We start from the raw sequence: 13,998 nt of genomic DNA, 5'->3' as shown, positions 1-13,998 counted from the left end.
CAGTACTTTGTCCATGCCTGAGTATTAGAAAGTATTTATAAAGATAAATAATCCATAAAATAATCCATGCTCCATATCGCCTGGAGCCTATCCTGGGGAACTCGGGGGACTCCCTGGACAGGACACACACTATGGACAATTTGGTAATGCCATTCCACCTACATTTGGACTGAGGGAGGAAACCGGAGTACCCGGAGGAAACCCCATATCACAGGGAGAACACGCAAACTCCACGCACACAGGACGGAGGGTGGGATTCGAACACCTAACCCCTAAGGTGCCAGGCTTACGTGCTAAATTTGGACTCAGCAATGTTTGCGTAAATTGTTTTGCTGAGATAATATTATTTATCAAAGAGACTACATTCCTCTACACACATACTAATCAATCCAATCATATACAAAACTAAACCAATGAAGTCAACACTCTTTGAGCACCACAGTGAGGAAATGTTGTTTCTGTATCCAGATCACAATATTTACTACTCTTCTGGTCAAAGTTCTTCTTTTTCTTCTTTTTATTTTTTCTTCTTTTTTTGTAACGATAATAAATAATACGTCGATAATAAATAACGACGTCGTGCGTCATTACTTCATTCTTGGAAAGACTCTTCGATTGACAACTCGGGAGGTTCTTTGTTCTTGAATTGTGATTGGTCGAGACGGAATCGACTACAAACAGATGATTGGTCAGTATGGGAGCGGACACGCCTCTTTATCGAACTGACAGTTATGACGGAGATGTTATTTAACCGGCTACTTTACGCGAATGTCCTTAAAGCACGCAGACCGCGGAGAGAAACAGTTCGAAGGAAAGAAGTTTGAGCTGTTTTTTATCTTTCTGAACTAAAGTTAGTACGCTCGGTGTGTGTTTATTTCTGGCGGTAGGCGGGCATTTAACCCCGGTGTGTGTAGGAAGTTCGTTCCGGTCGTGTTGTTTATAAATGTAGCATTAACTCCATTTTGATTTGTCGACATCCTGTCCGTCATGTTTCCGCTGGACTCGTCCTGGAATATTTCATTCGCAGGTTGTGGGTTTCTCGGGGTTTATCATGTTGGAGTGGCGAGCTGTCTGCAGCAACACGCGCCTTTCCTCACTGAAAATGCCCAGCACATCTACGGAGCCTCTGCGGGAGCGCTGACTGCCACCACGCTGGTTAGTGGGGCTTGTCTGGGTAAGACATCATCTCTTATTCCCTCTGAGCTGCAGAACACCATCCCCTAACGCGCACGTCCCTAACTCTGGTCCTGCAGGAACCCCCCTGTCCTGGGACAGAGACTACTCCAGCACCGGGGCTGGGAACCTGTGCCCTAGCTTCTAAAATTACAGAGAGAGAGAGAGAGAGAGAGAGAGAGAGACTGTAGATAGATGGATAGATAGACCGACAGACCAATAGATAGATAGACAGACAGACAGATACTGTAGATAGATAGACAGACAGACAGACAGACAGACAGATACTGTAGAGAGATGGATGGATGGATAGATAGACAGACAGACCAATAGATAGACAGACAGACAGACAGATACTGTAGATAGATGGATAGATAGACCGACAGACCAATAGAGACATAGTGAGATAGATAGACAGAGAGATAGAGAGACAGATAGATAGACACACATATAGATAGATGGAGAGAGAGACAAACAGACCAATAGATACTGTAGATAGATAGATGGACAGACTGCTAGATAGATAGACACACAGATAGATAGATAGATAGATAGATAGACAGTGAGAGAGACAGACAGACCAATAGATACTATAGATAGATGGATGGATGGATAGATAGACAGACCAATAGATGGAGAGAGAGACAGATAGAGAGAGAGACAGATTGAGAGATATAGAGAGAGACAGACAGACCAATAGATACTGTAGGTGGATGGATAAATAGATAGATAGATAGATAGATAGATAGATAGATAGATAGATAGACAGACCAATAGATAGATGGAGAGAGAGAGACAGACAGACAGACAGACAGATAGAGAGAGAGACAGTTTGAGAGAGAGAGAGAGAGAGAGAGAGACACACACACACAGATAGAGAGAGACAGACAGACCAATAGATACTGTAGATAGATAGATAGATGCATGGATGGATGGATGGATGGATAGATAGATAGACAGACCAATAGATAGATGGGGAGAGAGAGAGAGACAGACAGACAGATAGAGAGAGAGAGAAACAGTTTGAGAGAGAGAGAGGGAGACAGACCAATAGATATTGTAGATAGATAGATAGATGGATGGATGGATGGATGGATGGATGGATGGATAGATAGACAGACCAATAGATAGATGGAGAGAGAGAGAGACAGACAGACACACAGATAGAGAGAGAGAGAGGGAGAGAGAGAGATAGAGAGACACACACAGATAGAGTGAGAGACAGATATGTAGAGAGGGAGACAGACAGACCAATAGATACTGTAGATAGATAGATGGATGGATAGATAGATAGACAGACCAATAGATAGATGGAGAGAGAGAGAGAGAGAGACAGACACAGATAGAGTGAGAGACAGATAGGTAGAGAGAGAGACAGACAGACCAATAGATACTGTAGATAGATGGATAGCGATCGAGCGAGATAGATAGATGGATGGATAGATAGATGGATGTATAGATAGCTTTATCTCAGAGGAAAATTCACAGATTACAGAGGCAATGCAGAAAAGTAAAGATTCCCATCAAAACCTTGAGGAACTCCTTTTCTTTAAGAATATAGATCATATAGATCATTTATAATTATTTTTCTGCTGCATTGTGAAGTTTTTAAACACACTTGATGCAGTTATGGCTGGATGCAGAAAAAGAGAACAGACAGGGTTAATTTTTTCCAGAAATTAGGATGTTGTAGTCGCTGCCTTGTACATTTTATCCAACTCATGAAGACTTCGTAATTAGCATAATAAAAAGCAAACAGACCCAAGACTGTGTCGTGCAATACTATAGACTGATTCCCTAAAAAACAGTCATGTATCTGATAATATCTTGCCTACTGCTCTCCACTGGCATACTGCGTGTGTGGAAAAAGCTCACACTGTACACCATGTACACATCTGTTCTTATCTCAACCTTGTATTTGCACTCCTTCACTGTTCTCCAGGAGAGGCAGGTGCCAGGACCATCGATGTTGCAAAGGAAGCAAGGAAGCGGTTTCTGGGGCCAGTGCACCCTTCATTTAACCTGGTGAAGCTAATGCGGCACATGATGGGCCGGGTACTGCCGCATGACGCTTACATCAAGGCCACAGGCCGACTGGGCATCTCTCTCACCCGCGTCACAGACGGAGAGAACGTGATCGTGTCTCACTTCAACAGCAATGAGGAACTGGTGCAAGTAAGAATCATACACTTTATGTACAAAAGCAGTTTTAGGTAAGGTCTACTTTTGCATTTCTGGGCATGCGTTGCGTGCTTTATAACTGTCTAGTCACTTTTATAAGAAGTTGACATCATCGACAAGCTTCTGCTATGAGAGCTATCTGCCAGAAAAGATAATAAAGTAATAATAATAATAATAATAATAATAATAATAATAATAATAAATGTAATAATCTGAGATAAAGATTGCAAAACAGAGTTGCTGGACACATGATTGATTTGGCATTTCGCATGTGCCATGACATCACTGGGATCAAATGTGTAAAGTCCATATTACAGGGGGATGAAAAATAGGAAAATGGGTCTAAAGCATTTCAGATCATTCTGGCTGGCAGATCATTCTGACTACGTTTACACGCACGGCAGTAATCTAATTATTGAGCTTATTCTGAATAAGACAGTATTCTGATTAAGATGTTTACATGAGTCGCTTTTAGAATACTCCTTTCATGTTCCAGTTTTACATGTTATAGAACGTAGATCGATTAACGTCACACGTCATTACGTCACCGCGTCACGCCGTCCGACATCCCTCCAGAATTTCACGTGTCGACATACAGTTGGTCTTCGTTATGGGACCGTGTACAGTTTTGGGTGTTTTTCATTTTGAACATTATGAAAGCTTCAAGTGCGGTTAATTATTTATCATGCTATACGGGAAAATAGACGATTGCTTGAAGCCGTGGGCTGCGTCCCAAACCGCGTACTTACCCACTATATAGTATGTAGAGATGCATGTATTTCTCCTACTATATAGCAGCTGAACTATGTGGATTTCTCCTACTGTATACTGTAGTAGGTAAGTACGCGGTTTGGGACGCAGCCGTGCTCTCTTGTTTGCAGTAAAACGGTCGAGCGCTGCCGTGTGTGTACGTGTCCTGTCGCAAAATGCGGTGAAAACTCCCACACGATATTAATAGTGTGATTAAGGTGTGTACGTGTCTGTAACGCACGTCGATAACGCGACTAAAACAGGAGTACTCCACACGTCTTAATTCCATTCGTGTTTACATCGAGTATGACTTTAATCAGATTAAGGTCATCAATAATCGCTGTTTACATGCTAGTTTCGTAATCAGAGTATCGTCTTAATCGGGTTAACATCAGATTATTGTCCGTGTAAACGTACTGATCGTTCACTCACCATCCACTTTATTAGGGACACCTGTAAACCAGCACGTTCATGCAGTTATCTAATCAGCCAATCATGTGGCAGCAGCACAATGCAAAAAATCACGCGGATGCAGGTCAAGAGCTTCAGTTAATGCTCACGGCAAACATCAGAATGAAGAAAAAAGTGCGATCTGTGTGACTTGGCGTGGCTGTCGGTACCAGAAGGGCTGGGTTGAGTATTTCAGAAACTGCTGATCTCCTGGGATTTTCCCACAACAACAGAGTTTAGCGTTTACACAGAGTGGTGAGAAGAGCAAACAAACAAAAAAAAAAAAACGGTGAATGAGTAACGGTCCTGTGGGTGGAAACGCCTTGTCGATCGGATCGAGCTGCCGGGAAGGATATAGTAACTCTGTAAATAATCCCTCTGTATAACCGTGGTGAGCAGAAAGCATCTCAGCATGATGCGCAACCTTGAGGTGGATGAGCTACAGGAGCAGAAGACCACACCAGGTTCCTCTCCTGTCAGTCAAGAACCGGAGTCTGGAGCTATCATGAGCACGGTCTCGATCAAACCGGACAGCTGAAGGTTAGAAAACAAATCCCTTGGTCTTTATCCAGTCTTCAGCTGTCCAGTTTTGGTGAGAAATATATGATCTACACGTTTACTAAAAACATAATGATACAAAAATAATGGTAATAGTTTATGCATTTGCAGAACAAAAGAGGGTTATACGATGGGTACTTCCATAGCACTTTATTTACAGTACACTGTGTGTGCTAATACAAAAAAAAAAAAAAATGAACAAAAGAAAGCAGCATCCTTCCAAAACCTGATCCGAGACAGAATTCCGAAAGAAACAACGTCGCCATGTGTTCGTCTTTTTCCTTCTTAATCAGAAAAGTGAACAAATCCAGCGAGTGGCGCTTCAGGTTTGACATTTTGTGTGTGTTTGTGTGTTTTTTCCCAGGCGTGCGTATGCAGTGCCTTTATTCCCGTGTACTCTGGCCTTATACCTCCCACCCTGCAGGGAGTGGTGAGTACTCTTGTGTATTCTTCATGTTTTCTCATTGAGAAGTGTGTGAAAGACTGTACGTTAGATCTGCTAGTGGTTTTTGAATGTAATCGGACGCTTTTCTCTTAACTTAAGAAAGGAAACCTTCACCCTGAAAATGCCCTCAAAACTTAAACACGGGACAAGACTAAGGTTAGGCAAAGAAAACTAATCATGAAAACAGAAACCACTCGCAGGGCTAATATAATATAATATAATATAACATAAGGGTTGGCGGTTCGATTCCCGGCCCACGTGACTCCACATGCCGAAGTGTCCTTGGGCAAGACACTGAACCCCAAGGTGCTCCCGATGTTAAGTTAGCGCCTTGCATGGCAGCTCTGCTACCACTGGTGTGTGACTATCCTCCATGTGGGATTTTCCGAAGCGGTCACGGCGTGACATGCCGATCTTCTACGTCTGGTCTTCACGTGATACGAATTCACAGGAACTTTGGAACTCCTGTGAAACCTCTTTGCACGAGCTTGCGTTTCCGGTGTCCAGCATTCGCACGTGTAGGAATAGGAGTCAATGCGTACTCCGTGCGTTCTTCATGTCTTCTCATTGAGAAGTATGTGAAAGACCGTAGGTTAGACGTGTTAGCGACACAAAAGTCTAGCGTGGACCGCGCCGTAAGGAGGGAAAACGCAGAAGTTAAATAGGGAACTAATTGCGGGAAACAGGTGAGCACAATCAAGGAAGGAATTGGAGCAGCGAACAAAATAAGAGATACAACCGTAGACGCCGTCGAAGATCATAACGTGTCCGTGATAAAGATGTCGTATAAGGAATATACACGTCATCCAGGGTGGATTTGATCTCTTTTATTTTTTTATAGACCTTCAGCACACAGAACACGCACAACGTTCTACGATACCGGATTGCAGAGCAGTGAGTCACTGGAGGTGGGAAGGATTTCACTTGAGGGAGCACGTGTTCGGATTTTGCAACTGTGCGCGCTGAAAATAGACATTTCTGTTTTTCTTATACTGATGTGTTGTGGGAAAAAAGTGCCATCTCCTGCTGTCACGTGTGCTTTTGAGAGCAGTGTGTGTATATATGTGTGTGTGTGTGTGTCAGAACTGTGCCAGAAGCATATACATACACTGCCAAGTATCACAAAGGCCATATTGCTGCTAAGGATGGTGTTTTTTTTGTTGTTGTTGTTTTCTTTTTGCCTGTTCTTGTTGTACCTAGAAATGGAATATGGTATGACCCCAGTCCATCCTCAGAGGTTCTTCTAGTCATGAGGGGAAAACGCTTAATATATACTTGAAACCTCCTGATGTATTTTAAAAAGAAGAAATAGGACCTGGAAATGTTGAGTAATATTTGTGACGGCGTGTAAGAGCTGTTGGGTTAAATCCGCATTTCTGTCTCGATGTCTCCGCAGCGTTACGTGGACGGAGGGATCAGCGATAATTTGCCTCAGTACGCGCTGAAGAACACCATCACGGTATCTCCGTTCTCAGGCGAGAGTGATATCTGCCCCCGAGATTCCAGCTCCACCAACATACACGAGCTCAGATTTACCAACACCTCTATACAGTTCACACTCTCCAACCTGTATAGAGTCTCCAGAGCGCTGTTCCCTCCGGATCCACAGGTAAATCAACACACGCACACGCACACACGCACACGCACACACGCACACGCACACGCACACATGCACACGCACACGCGCGCACACACACACACATGCACACGCACACATACACACGCACACACACACACATATACGCACACACGCACACACACACACATATACGCACGCACACACACACTCATATATATATATATACACACGTACACACACAAACACACACATATATATATATACGCGCACACATACACACACCTACGCGTGCGCACACATACACACACGCACACACAAATACGCACACACATATGCACGCATACGCACACACATACATACACACATACACATTCATACATACGTACATGCATACATATATATATATATATATATATATATATATATATATATATATATATATATATATATATATATATATATACACACACATACACACTCTGTTCCTGTTTCAGTTTTAATACAGATGCGTCGTTTACACATGGAAAACAGTACACTGTACTGAACCTGTGCTGTGTGTGTGTGTGTGTGTGTGTGTGTGTGTGTTTTAATCAGGTGTTGGAGACAATGTGCCGGCAAGGATACAAGGATGCATTGTATTTCCTAAAGAGAAATGGTAAGAGGAGAAAAAGAGGTCACCGGCCACTTTAATAGGAACCCCTGTACACCTGTAAACCTGCCATGTCGCAGAGGCGCAGTGCATAAAATCGTTCGTAAACAGGTCAAGTGCTTCAGTTAATGTTCACATTAAACAGAACGTGGAAAACTCATTATGCTACCTCAGCGACCTACACCAGGAAGGGCTGGTTCGAGTATTTCAGAAACTGCAGATCTTCTGGTTTTTTCACCATGTACAGAATGGCGTCAAAAACAAACAAACAAACGAAAAACATCCAATGAGCCGCAGTCGTGCAAGCGGAAACGCCTTGTCGACGAGAGAGGTCAGAGGAGAATGGCCAGACTGGGTCGAGCTGACAGTAACTCAGTAACTAACCACTCTTTACAACCGTGGTGATCAGAAAAGCATCTCAGCATGTCGAACCTCAAGGCGAACGGGCTCCAACTGCGAAAGATCGCATCGAGTTTTGATATAGGTGTTCTTATTAAAGTGGCCTATAGAGTAACGCCTACATTTTGCACTCTAGACTCTAAAATATGTCGCTTTTATGTAGGACGGATTATCTGAAGGAACTGCCTTCATGGATCTGATGCTTATTCAAATTACTGCACAAAGCCGCTTCGAAGTCTCACAGGACCCTCTAGTGGTCATATTAATATTGCAAGCTCGAGGAGAAATAACTGTTCACGTCTCTAATATGAATTGCGTCTGTTTCTCAGGCCTGTCACAGTTCCAACACCCCCCGCGCCCGCTGAGTAACGGTGGCATGAGGGTTGCGGAAGACTCTGAGAATGAGAACGAGGTTGACCAAAGGCAGAGCAGAGAACGAGACATGATGCCTGGCACATCGAGTGTAGAGGAACATACATTGGAGTATCTACCTCCACAGCTGCATAGGGGTATTGAAAGACTACACACAGTACTCATGGAATTGCACGCTATAAGTATTTCAGAAATATGAATGACAATATGTCTCGCTTTTGTTTTCTTTCTTTGTTTCCTCGATAGCTCTCATGGAGGCCTGTGCAGAAAGACGACATCCTTTGCAGTCTCTAAGCGACATGCTACCAGTCAGGATGCTGTCGGCCATCTTAGGGCCTTGCACGCTGCCGGTGGAGTCCGCGCTTTCACTGAGTATCAGGTGACTCGCTCGTGTAAAACTTATAATGAACAGTTGTTTCTAAACCGGAATTATGTGCCATTCATTCATCTATCTTCAGTACGTCTGTGGTTTATCCTGGTCAGGGTCAGCATGAATCCAAAGCCTATCCCAGGAGCACTGGGTGTGAGGGGAGAATACACCCTGAACTCCACTGTAACAAAATACTTGAGCTCAAAACTATTGCGCTTTCACTACAGAAAACATTTTTCCCTTGACCTCAAGAGTGCTCCAAAGTAAGAACCATTCTTCGGACCCGGAACTAATAGTGGAGCTTCTTATAACCGTTCTAACGAATGAATTATTTGGTCGTGGTGCGTTCGATGCGTTTACCAGCGGTCAGTTTAGCGACGACGTAACCGCGGCGTGGAGCGGATTTAACCGAATGCTGTCGCTTCCTGCGGTGTGCTAGGAATGCAAAACAGGAAATCCTCCAGTAACTGTGCAATTCTCATTCAAGAAGGTCCCAGTGCTCTTTAGCTTTATACAGGGTTGTGGAACTTTTGTTCAATATTCACATTACTCCACATCCGCGTTCTTTCGTTATCGTATCGTTTCCTATGCGTTCTAAGTGTGCGGTATGGCTCTTTGTCAGGTTGTTGGAGTGGCTGCCTGATGTCCAGGAGGATGTGGGTTGGATTAAAGATCAGACTGTGAAGCTACTGAGTCATGTTCTGAGGAGGAATGTGCCCCAACAGCTGGTAGCACGGTGAGAAATCACGCACATACAAACAAACGAGAACAAAAAGCAGATTCTTAAAAAAAAAAAAAAAAAAAAAGAAGAAGAAAAAAGCATGCGACACAGAGAAAGCACCGAGACGCTGCACATCATCCTGCTTTATGGTCTACAGTATGGACTGTACTGTAATGGTGTATGTCAGAATCCCTGACGGTGAATTCACATATCTCTCATGACATGATACCAGCTACACTGCATACTGCCTTAATTCACCTGGACAAAAAGAATATTTAGCCTACATGCTCTTTACTGATTATAGCTTGGCTTTTATTTCTAAGCTGAGCACGGGGGGGGGTAACCCATCACTGCGTAAGACTTTGCGTAGAGAAAGCTCTAAACACCTTTAAGTCTAGTAAACACCTAGACTTAAACATTGAGACTGTGTCTGAGTCCCGAACACTAATTGGAAGGCTGTTCCATAACCGTGGGGCTTTGTAAGAGAAAGCTCTTCCCCCTGCTGTAGCCTTCACTATTCGAGGTACCAACAAATAACCTGCACCTTTTGATCGCAGTAGGCGTGGCGGATCATAAAAGACCAAAAGTTCACTCAGGTACTGTGGCGTGAGCCCATTCAGTGCTTTATAGGCCAGTAGTAGTATTTTATATTCAATGCGAGATTTCACTGGGAGCCAATGCAGTGTGGATAAGATCGGGGTGATGTGGTACTATCTTCTGGTTCTAGTATGGATTCTAGCAGCTGCATTCTGGACGAACTGGAGCTTGTTTATGCTCCTACTGGAACATCCAGACAGTAAGGCATTTCAATAATCCAACCAGAGCTGACGAAAGCATGAACTAATATTTCTGCATCATGTAGTAACAATATATTTCTTATCTTCGCAATATTTCTGAGATGAAAGAAGGCGATCCTAGTAATATGATCTACACGAGCATCAAATGAAAGACTGGAGTCAGTAATCACACCAAGGTCTTTTACTGCTGAACATGATGAAACGGAAAGTCCATCCAGAGTTACTATGTAATCAGAAAGCTTACTTCTAGCTGTATGTAGTCCTGGTACAAGTACAAGTACTTCTGTCTTGTCGGAATAAAGTAAGAGAAAGTTAATAAGCATCCAATGTGTAAAGTCTTTTACACATTCCTCAACTGCTGCTAAGCTGCTGTCTGTCTGGCTTTGCTGGAACATACAGCTGTGTATCATCAGCATAGCAGTGGAAGATAATACCGCATTTATGAATAATCTGACCCAGAGGTAGTGTATATAAAGTAAAAAGTAGTGGGCCTAAAACAGAACCTTGTGGAACACCAAACTTTACCTCAGTATGTGTGGAGAAGTCTCCATTCATATCTACGAACTGATAACGATCGGTCAAATAAGACCTGAGCCAGGAGAGGACCGTTCCCTTAATGCCAACGTTATCTAGTCTATCAAGAAGAATAGTATGATCTATAGTATCAAAAACTGCACTAAGGTCGAGTAATACAAGAATGCCCTTGTTGCTGGCAGCAAGTTTGTCTCTGACCAGGACGTCCTGGTCTCTTTCTCTGTTACTTTATTTAACGTACAAATAAAGGCTTCTTCTTCTTCTAACGTATACATTGTAGCACTGTAAAATTCTTTTTAGGCATATCCCAGCTTGGCAGTGCTGGGGCTCGTACTGTACAGTACTCCAACCTTCTGATCAGTAAACCAGAGCCTTAACTGTTGAGCCACCACCGCCCTTTCACATGCCACCCCATGGCAAAGTATTTATGTGTGGACTTTGCTTTCGATTTTGCTTTCAATTGTCTAGTACACGAGTAATGTTTTATTATACTGCTTATTATACTGAACCATGCTCTCTCTCTCTGTATCTCTCTCTCTCTCCATCTCCGCTCTCTGTATCTCTCTCTCCCTCTCTCTCTCTCCCCCTCTCTCTCTCCGCTCTCTGTATCTCTCTCTCTCCCTCTCTCTCTCTCTCTCTCCCTCTCTCCGCTCTCTGTATCTCTCTCTCTCCCTCTCTCTCTCTCTCTCTCTCCCTCTCTCCGCTCTCTGTATCTCTCTCTCCCTCTCTCTCCCTCTCTCTCTCTCTCTCTCTCTCTCTCTCCCTCTCTCTCTCTCCGCTCTGTCTCCCTCTCTCTCTCTCCGCTCTCTGTATCTCTCTCTCCCTCTCTCTCTCTCTCTCCCCCTCTCTCTCTCCGCTCTCTGTATCTCTCTCTCCCTCTCTCTCTCTCTCTCTCTCTCTCTCTCTCTCTCTCTCTCTCTCTCCGCTCTGTCTCCCTCTCTCTCTCTCCGCTCTCTGTATCTCTCTCTCTCTCTCTCCGCTCTCTCTCCCTCTCTCTCTCTCTCTCTCCCTCTCTCTCTCTCTCTCCGCTCTCTGTATCTCTCTCTCTCTCTCTCCGCTCTCTCTCCCTCTCTCTCTCTCTCTCTCCCTCTCTCTCTCTCTCTCCGCTCTCTGTCTCCCTCTCTCTCTCTCCGCTCTCTGTATCTCTCTCTCTCTCTCCGCTCTCTCTCCCTCTCTCTCTCTCTCTCTCCCTCTCTCTCTCTCTCTCCGCTCTCTGTATCTCTCTCTCTCTCTCTCTCTCTCTCTGTCTCTCTCTGTCTCTCTCTCTCTCTCTCTCTCTCTCTCTCTCTCCGCTCTCTCTCTCTCTCTCTCTCTCTCTCTCGCTCAGATTGTCTTATCATTTGCATTTGAGGCATGCTCAGTCTGCGCCGGCAAGTTTCAGTGCTGCCAATCTGCTGCCAGGCTGGGTGTGTAGACGCAGCTCGTCTGTATTGGATGCTATCCAGCGTTTGGAGCAGTACCAGCGCCAGCTCCTGCCAGGCTTCTTCTGCATTAACCTAAATCTACACGGCTCCTTCAGTGCTGGATGTCCCCGACCTACCACTCCCCCTTTTCCACCAATCCATGAAGACCTGGATGAAGGTTTGACTATGCGTCCCGTGGGGTCCGCTAACGCCGCCTTTCTTCCACAAAACAATCAAACGGAGGACCATCGGTCATGTGATCACCATCAACCCCAGGCATTCTGAGAGAACTAATAATTCCAACATACTCGATGCAAGAGGAAGAAAAAAAAAAGTATCTTAACAAGGAAGGTACAAATCTCCTAAAAGGATGTTTGAGGAAGATGTTGGTTATTTATTTAATAAACTCCTCAAGATGAACAGAACTCGATCCTCTGTGACTTTTGGCATCAGCTTGTCCTGGGGTTGGCATCAGCTTGTCCTGGGGTAGCTGATCATTTCATTCCCACACTGTCAAAACAAATCATCTACCTGATACTAGTGATGGATCATTGTAAATCAAACCTTAGAGACCAGGTAGTGGCGGGAGGGATTTATTTTTTTTAAAACAACAGTATTACAAAAAAACAAAAAAAAAGATTTATTTGATTTATTATTAATATAAAACTTCTTGCAAAGTTATACAAATGCACACGCAGCCATGACTTTTCAAACTCCTTAAGTCTGTTTATTTGTTTGTTTGTTTGTTTTTTGCTTCCCTTTCATAGATTTCTACAGGCTTATTTTTGAATATTCTTGAATATGGGGGGGGGGGGGTTCATTGGAGTGATGTACTCGCTGTGTTTTGATGAAACTGAAAGTTATATTTTGATCAACGTTCCAAAATAGGGTTCAAACTATGCGTGCTTCTTACCTAGACGTGCCTGCACAGCTTCAGTCAGATCACACATTCCTCAACCCGAGCTCTTTATTGCAATCAGTCTGAAGATGTATTGGAGAGAGCGTCCATCACCCTTGTTGTTTTTTTCTTTACTATTCCTTTCTCTGATGCTTTTGCTTCTGGCTGATGAGACCTTTGCGAGACTTGAATAGGCAGGAAAATCATGTCAGATTAAGCTGCATGAGCAGTCCATCAATTGGACAGCAGTTCTTCCCCACCACACATAAGTGATACATTGGTGCTGTGCCCAGTTATATTGATCACCGCCCAAGTATATTTCTGTCCCTTAATCAAAAAAACGCTCAATAAATATCACGACAAAAAAGCAAGTATAGAAATAGTGAGTGTAATAATTATAACATTACTGTTCATATTATGTTAAACTACTATTGCAATCATCAGTGGGAATATTTGTAGGATATTGTCAGCTGGAGGAGTCTAACTCATAGTGTGTGTGTGTGTGTATGTATATATATGTATATATGTGTATATATATATATATTAACTCACAAGTGAGTACGCCCCTCACATTTTTGTAAATGTTTGATCATATCTTTTCATGTGACAGCACTGAAGAAATGACACTTTGCTACAATGTAAAGTAGTGAGTGTACAGCTTGTGTAACAGTGTAAATTTGCCGTCCCCTCAAAATAACTCAACACTCAAAATGTCTAAA

At 43.5% G+C, this 13,998-nt stretch overlaps 1 protein-coding gene across 1 annotated transcript; it reads left to right on the top strand.

The window, feature by feature from the left end:
* Positions 1–732: 732 nt before the first annotated feature.
* pnpla2 (patatin-like phospholipase domain containing 2) lies at positions 733–12,806 on the top strand. The gene is made up of 9 exons (XM_017484971.3): positions 733–1,174; positions 3,116–3,348; positions 5,477–5,542; positions 6,954–7,166; positions 7,731–7,791; positions 8,514–8,693; positions 8,803–8,935; positions 9,549–9,662; positions 12,306–12,806. The coding sequence occupies exons 1-9, from the start codon at positions 988–990 to the stop codon at positions 12,664–12,666; spliced, it is 1,548 nt and encodes a 515-aa protein (XP_017340460.1). The 5' UTR covers positions 733–987; the 3' UTR covers positions 12,667–12,806.
* The last annotated feature ends 1,192 nt before the right edge of the window (positions 12,807–13,998 follow it).

This window comes from Ictalurus punctatus, chromosome 14 (assembly GCF_001660625.3).
Source record: "Ictalurus punctatus breed USDA103 chromosome 14, Coco_2.0, whole genome shotgun sequence".
Taxonomy (NCBI): Eukaryota; Metazoa; Chordata; class Actinopteri; order Siluriformes; family Ictaluridae; genus Ictalurus; species Ictalurus punctatus.
Note: the sequence above shows the minus strand (reverse complement) of the source record. Positions and strands in the feature narration are given on the sequence as shown.

Excerpts from the sequence above, each read along its gene's own strand:
- pnpla2 (XM_017484971.3), top strand. The coding sequence starts at position 988 with ATGTTTCCGCTGGACTCGTCCTGGAATATTTCATTCGCAGGTTGTGGG. Across the intron at positions 1,175-3,115 it reads GGTTAGTGGGGCTTGTCTGG|GAGAGGCAGGTGCCAGGACC; the intron begins GTAAGACATCAT and ends ACTGTTCTCCAG. Across the intron at positions 8,936-9,548 it reads GCGCTTTCACTGAGTATCAG|GTTGTTGGAGTGGCTGCCTG; the intron begins GTGACTCGCTCG and ends GCTCTTTGTCAG.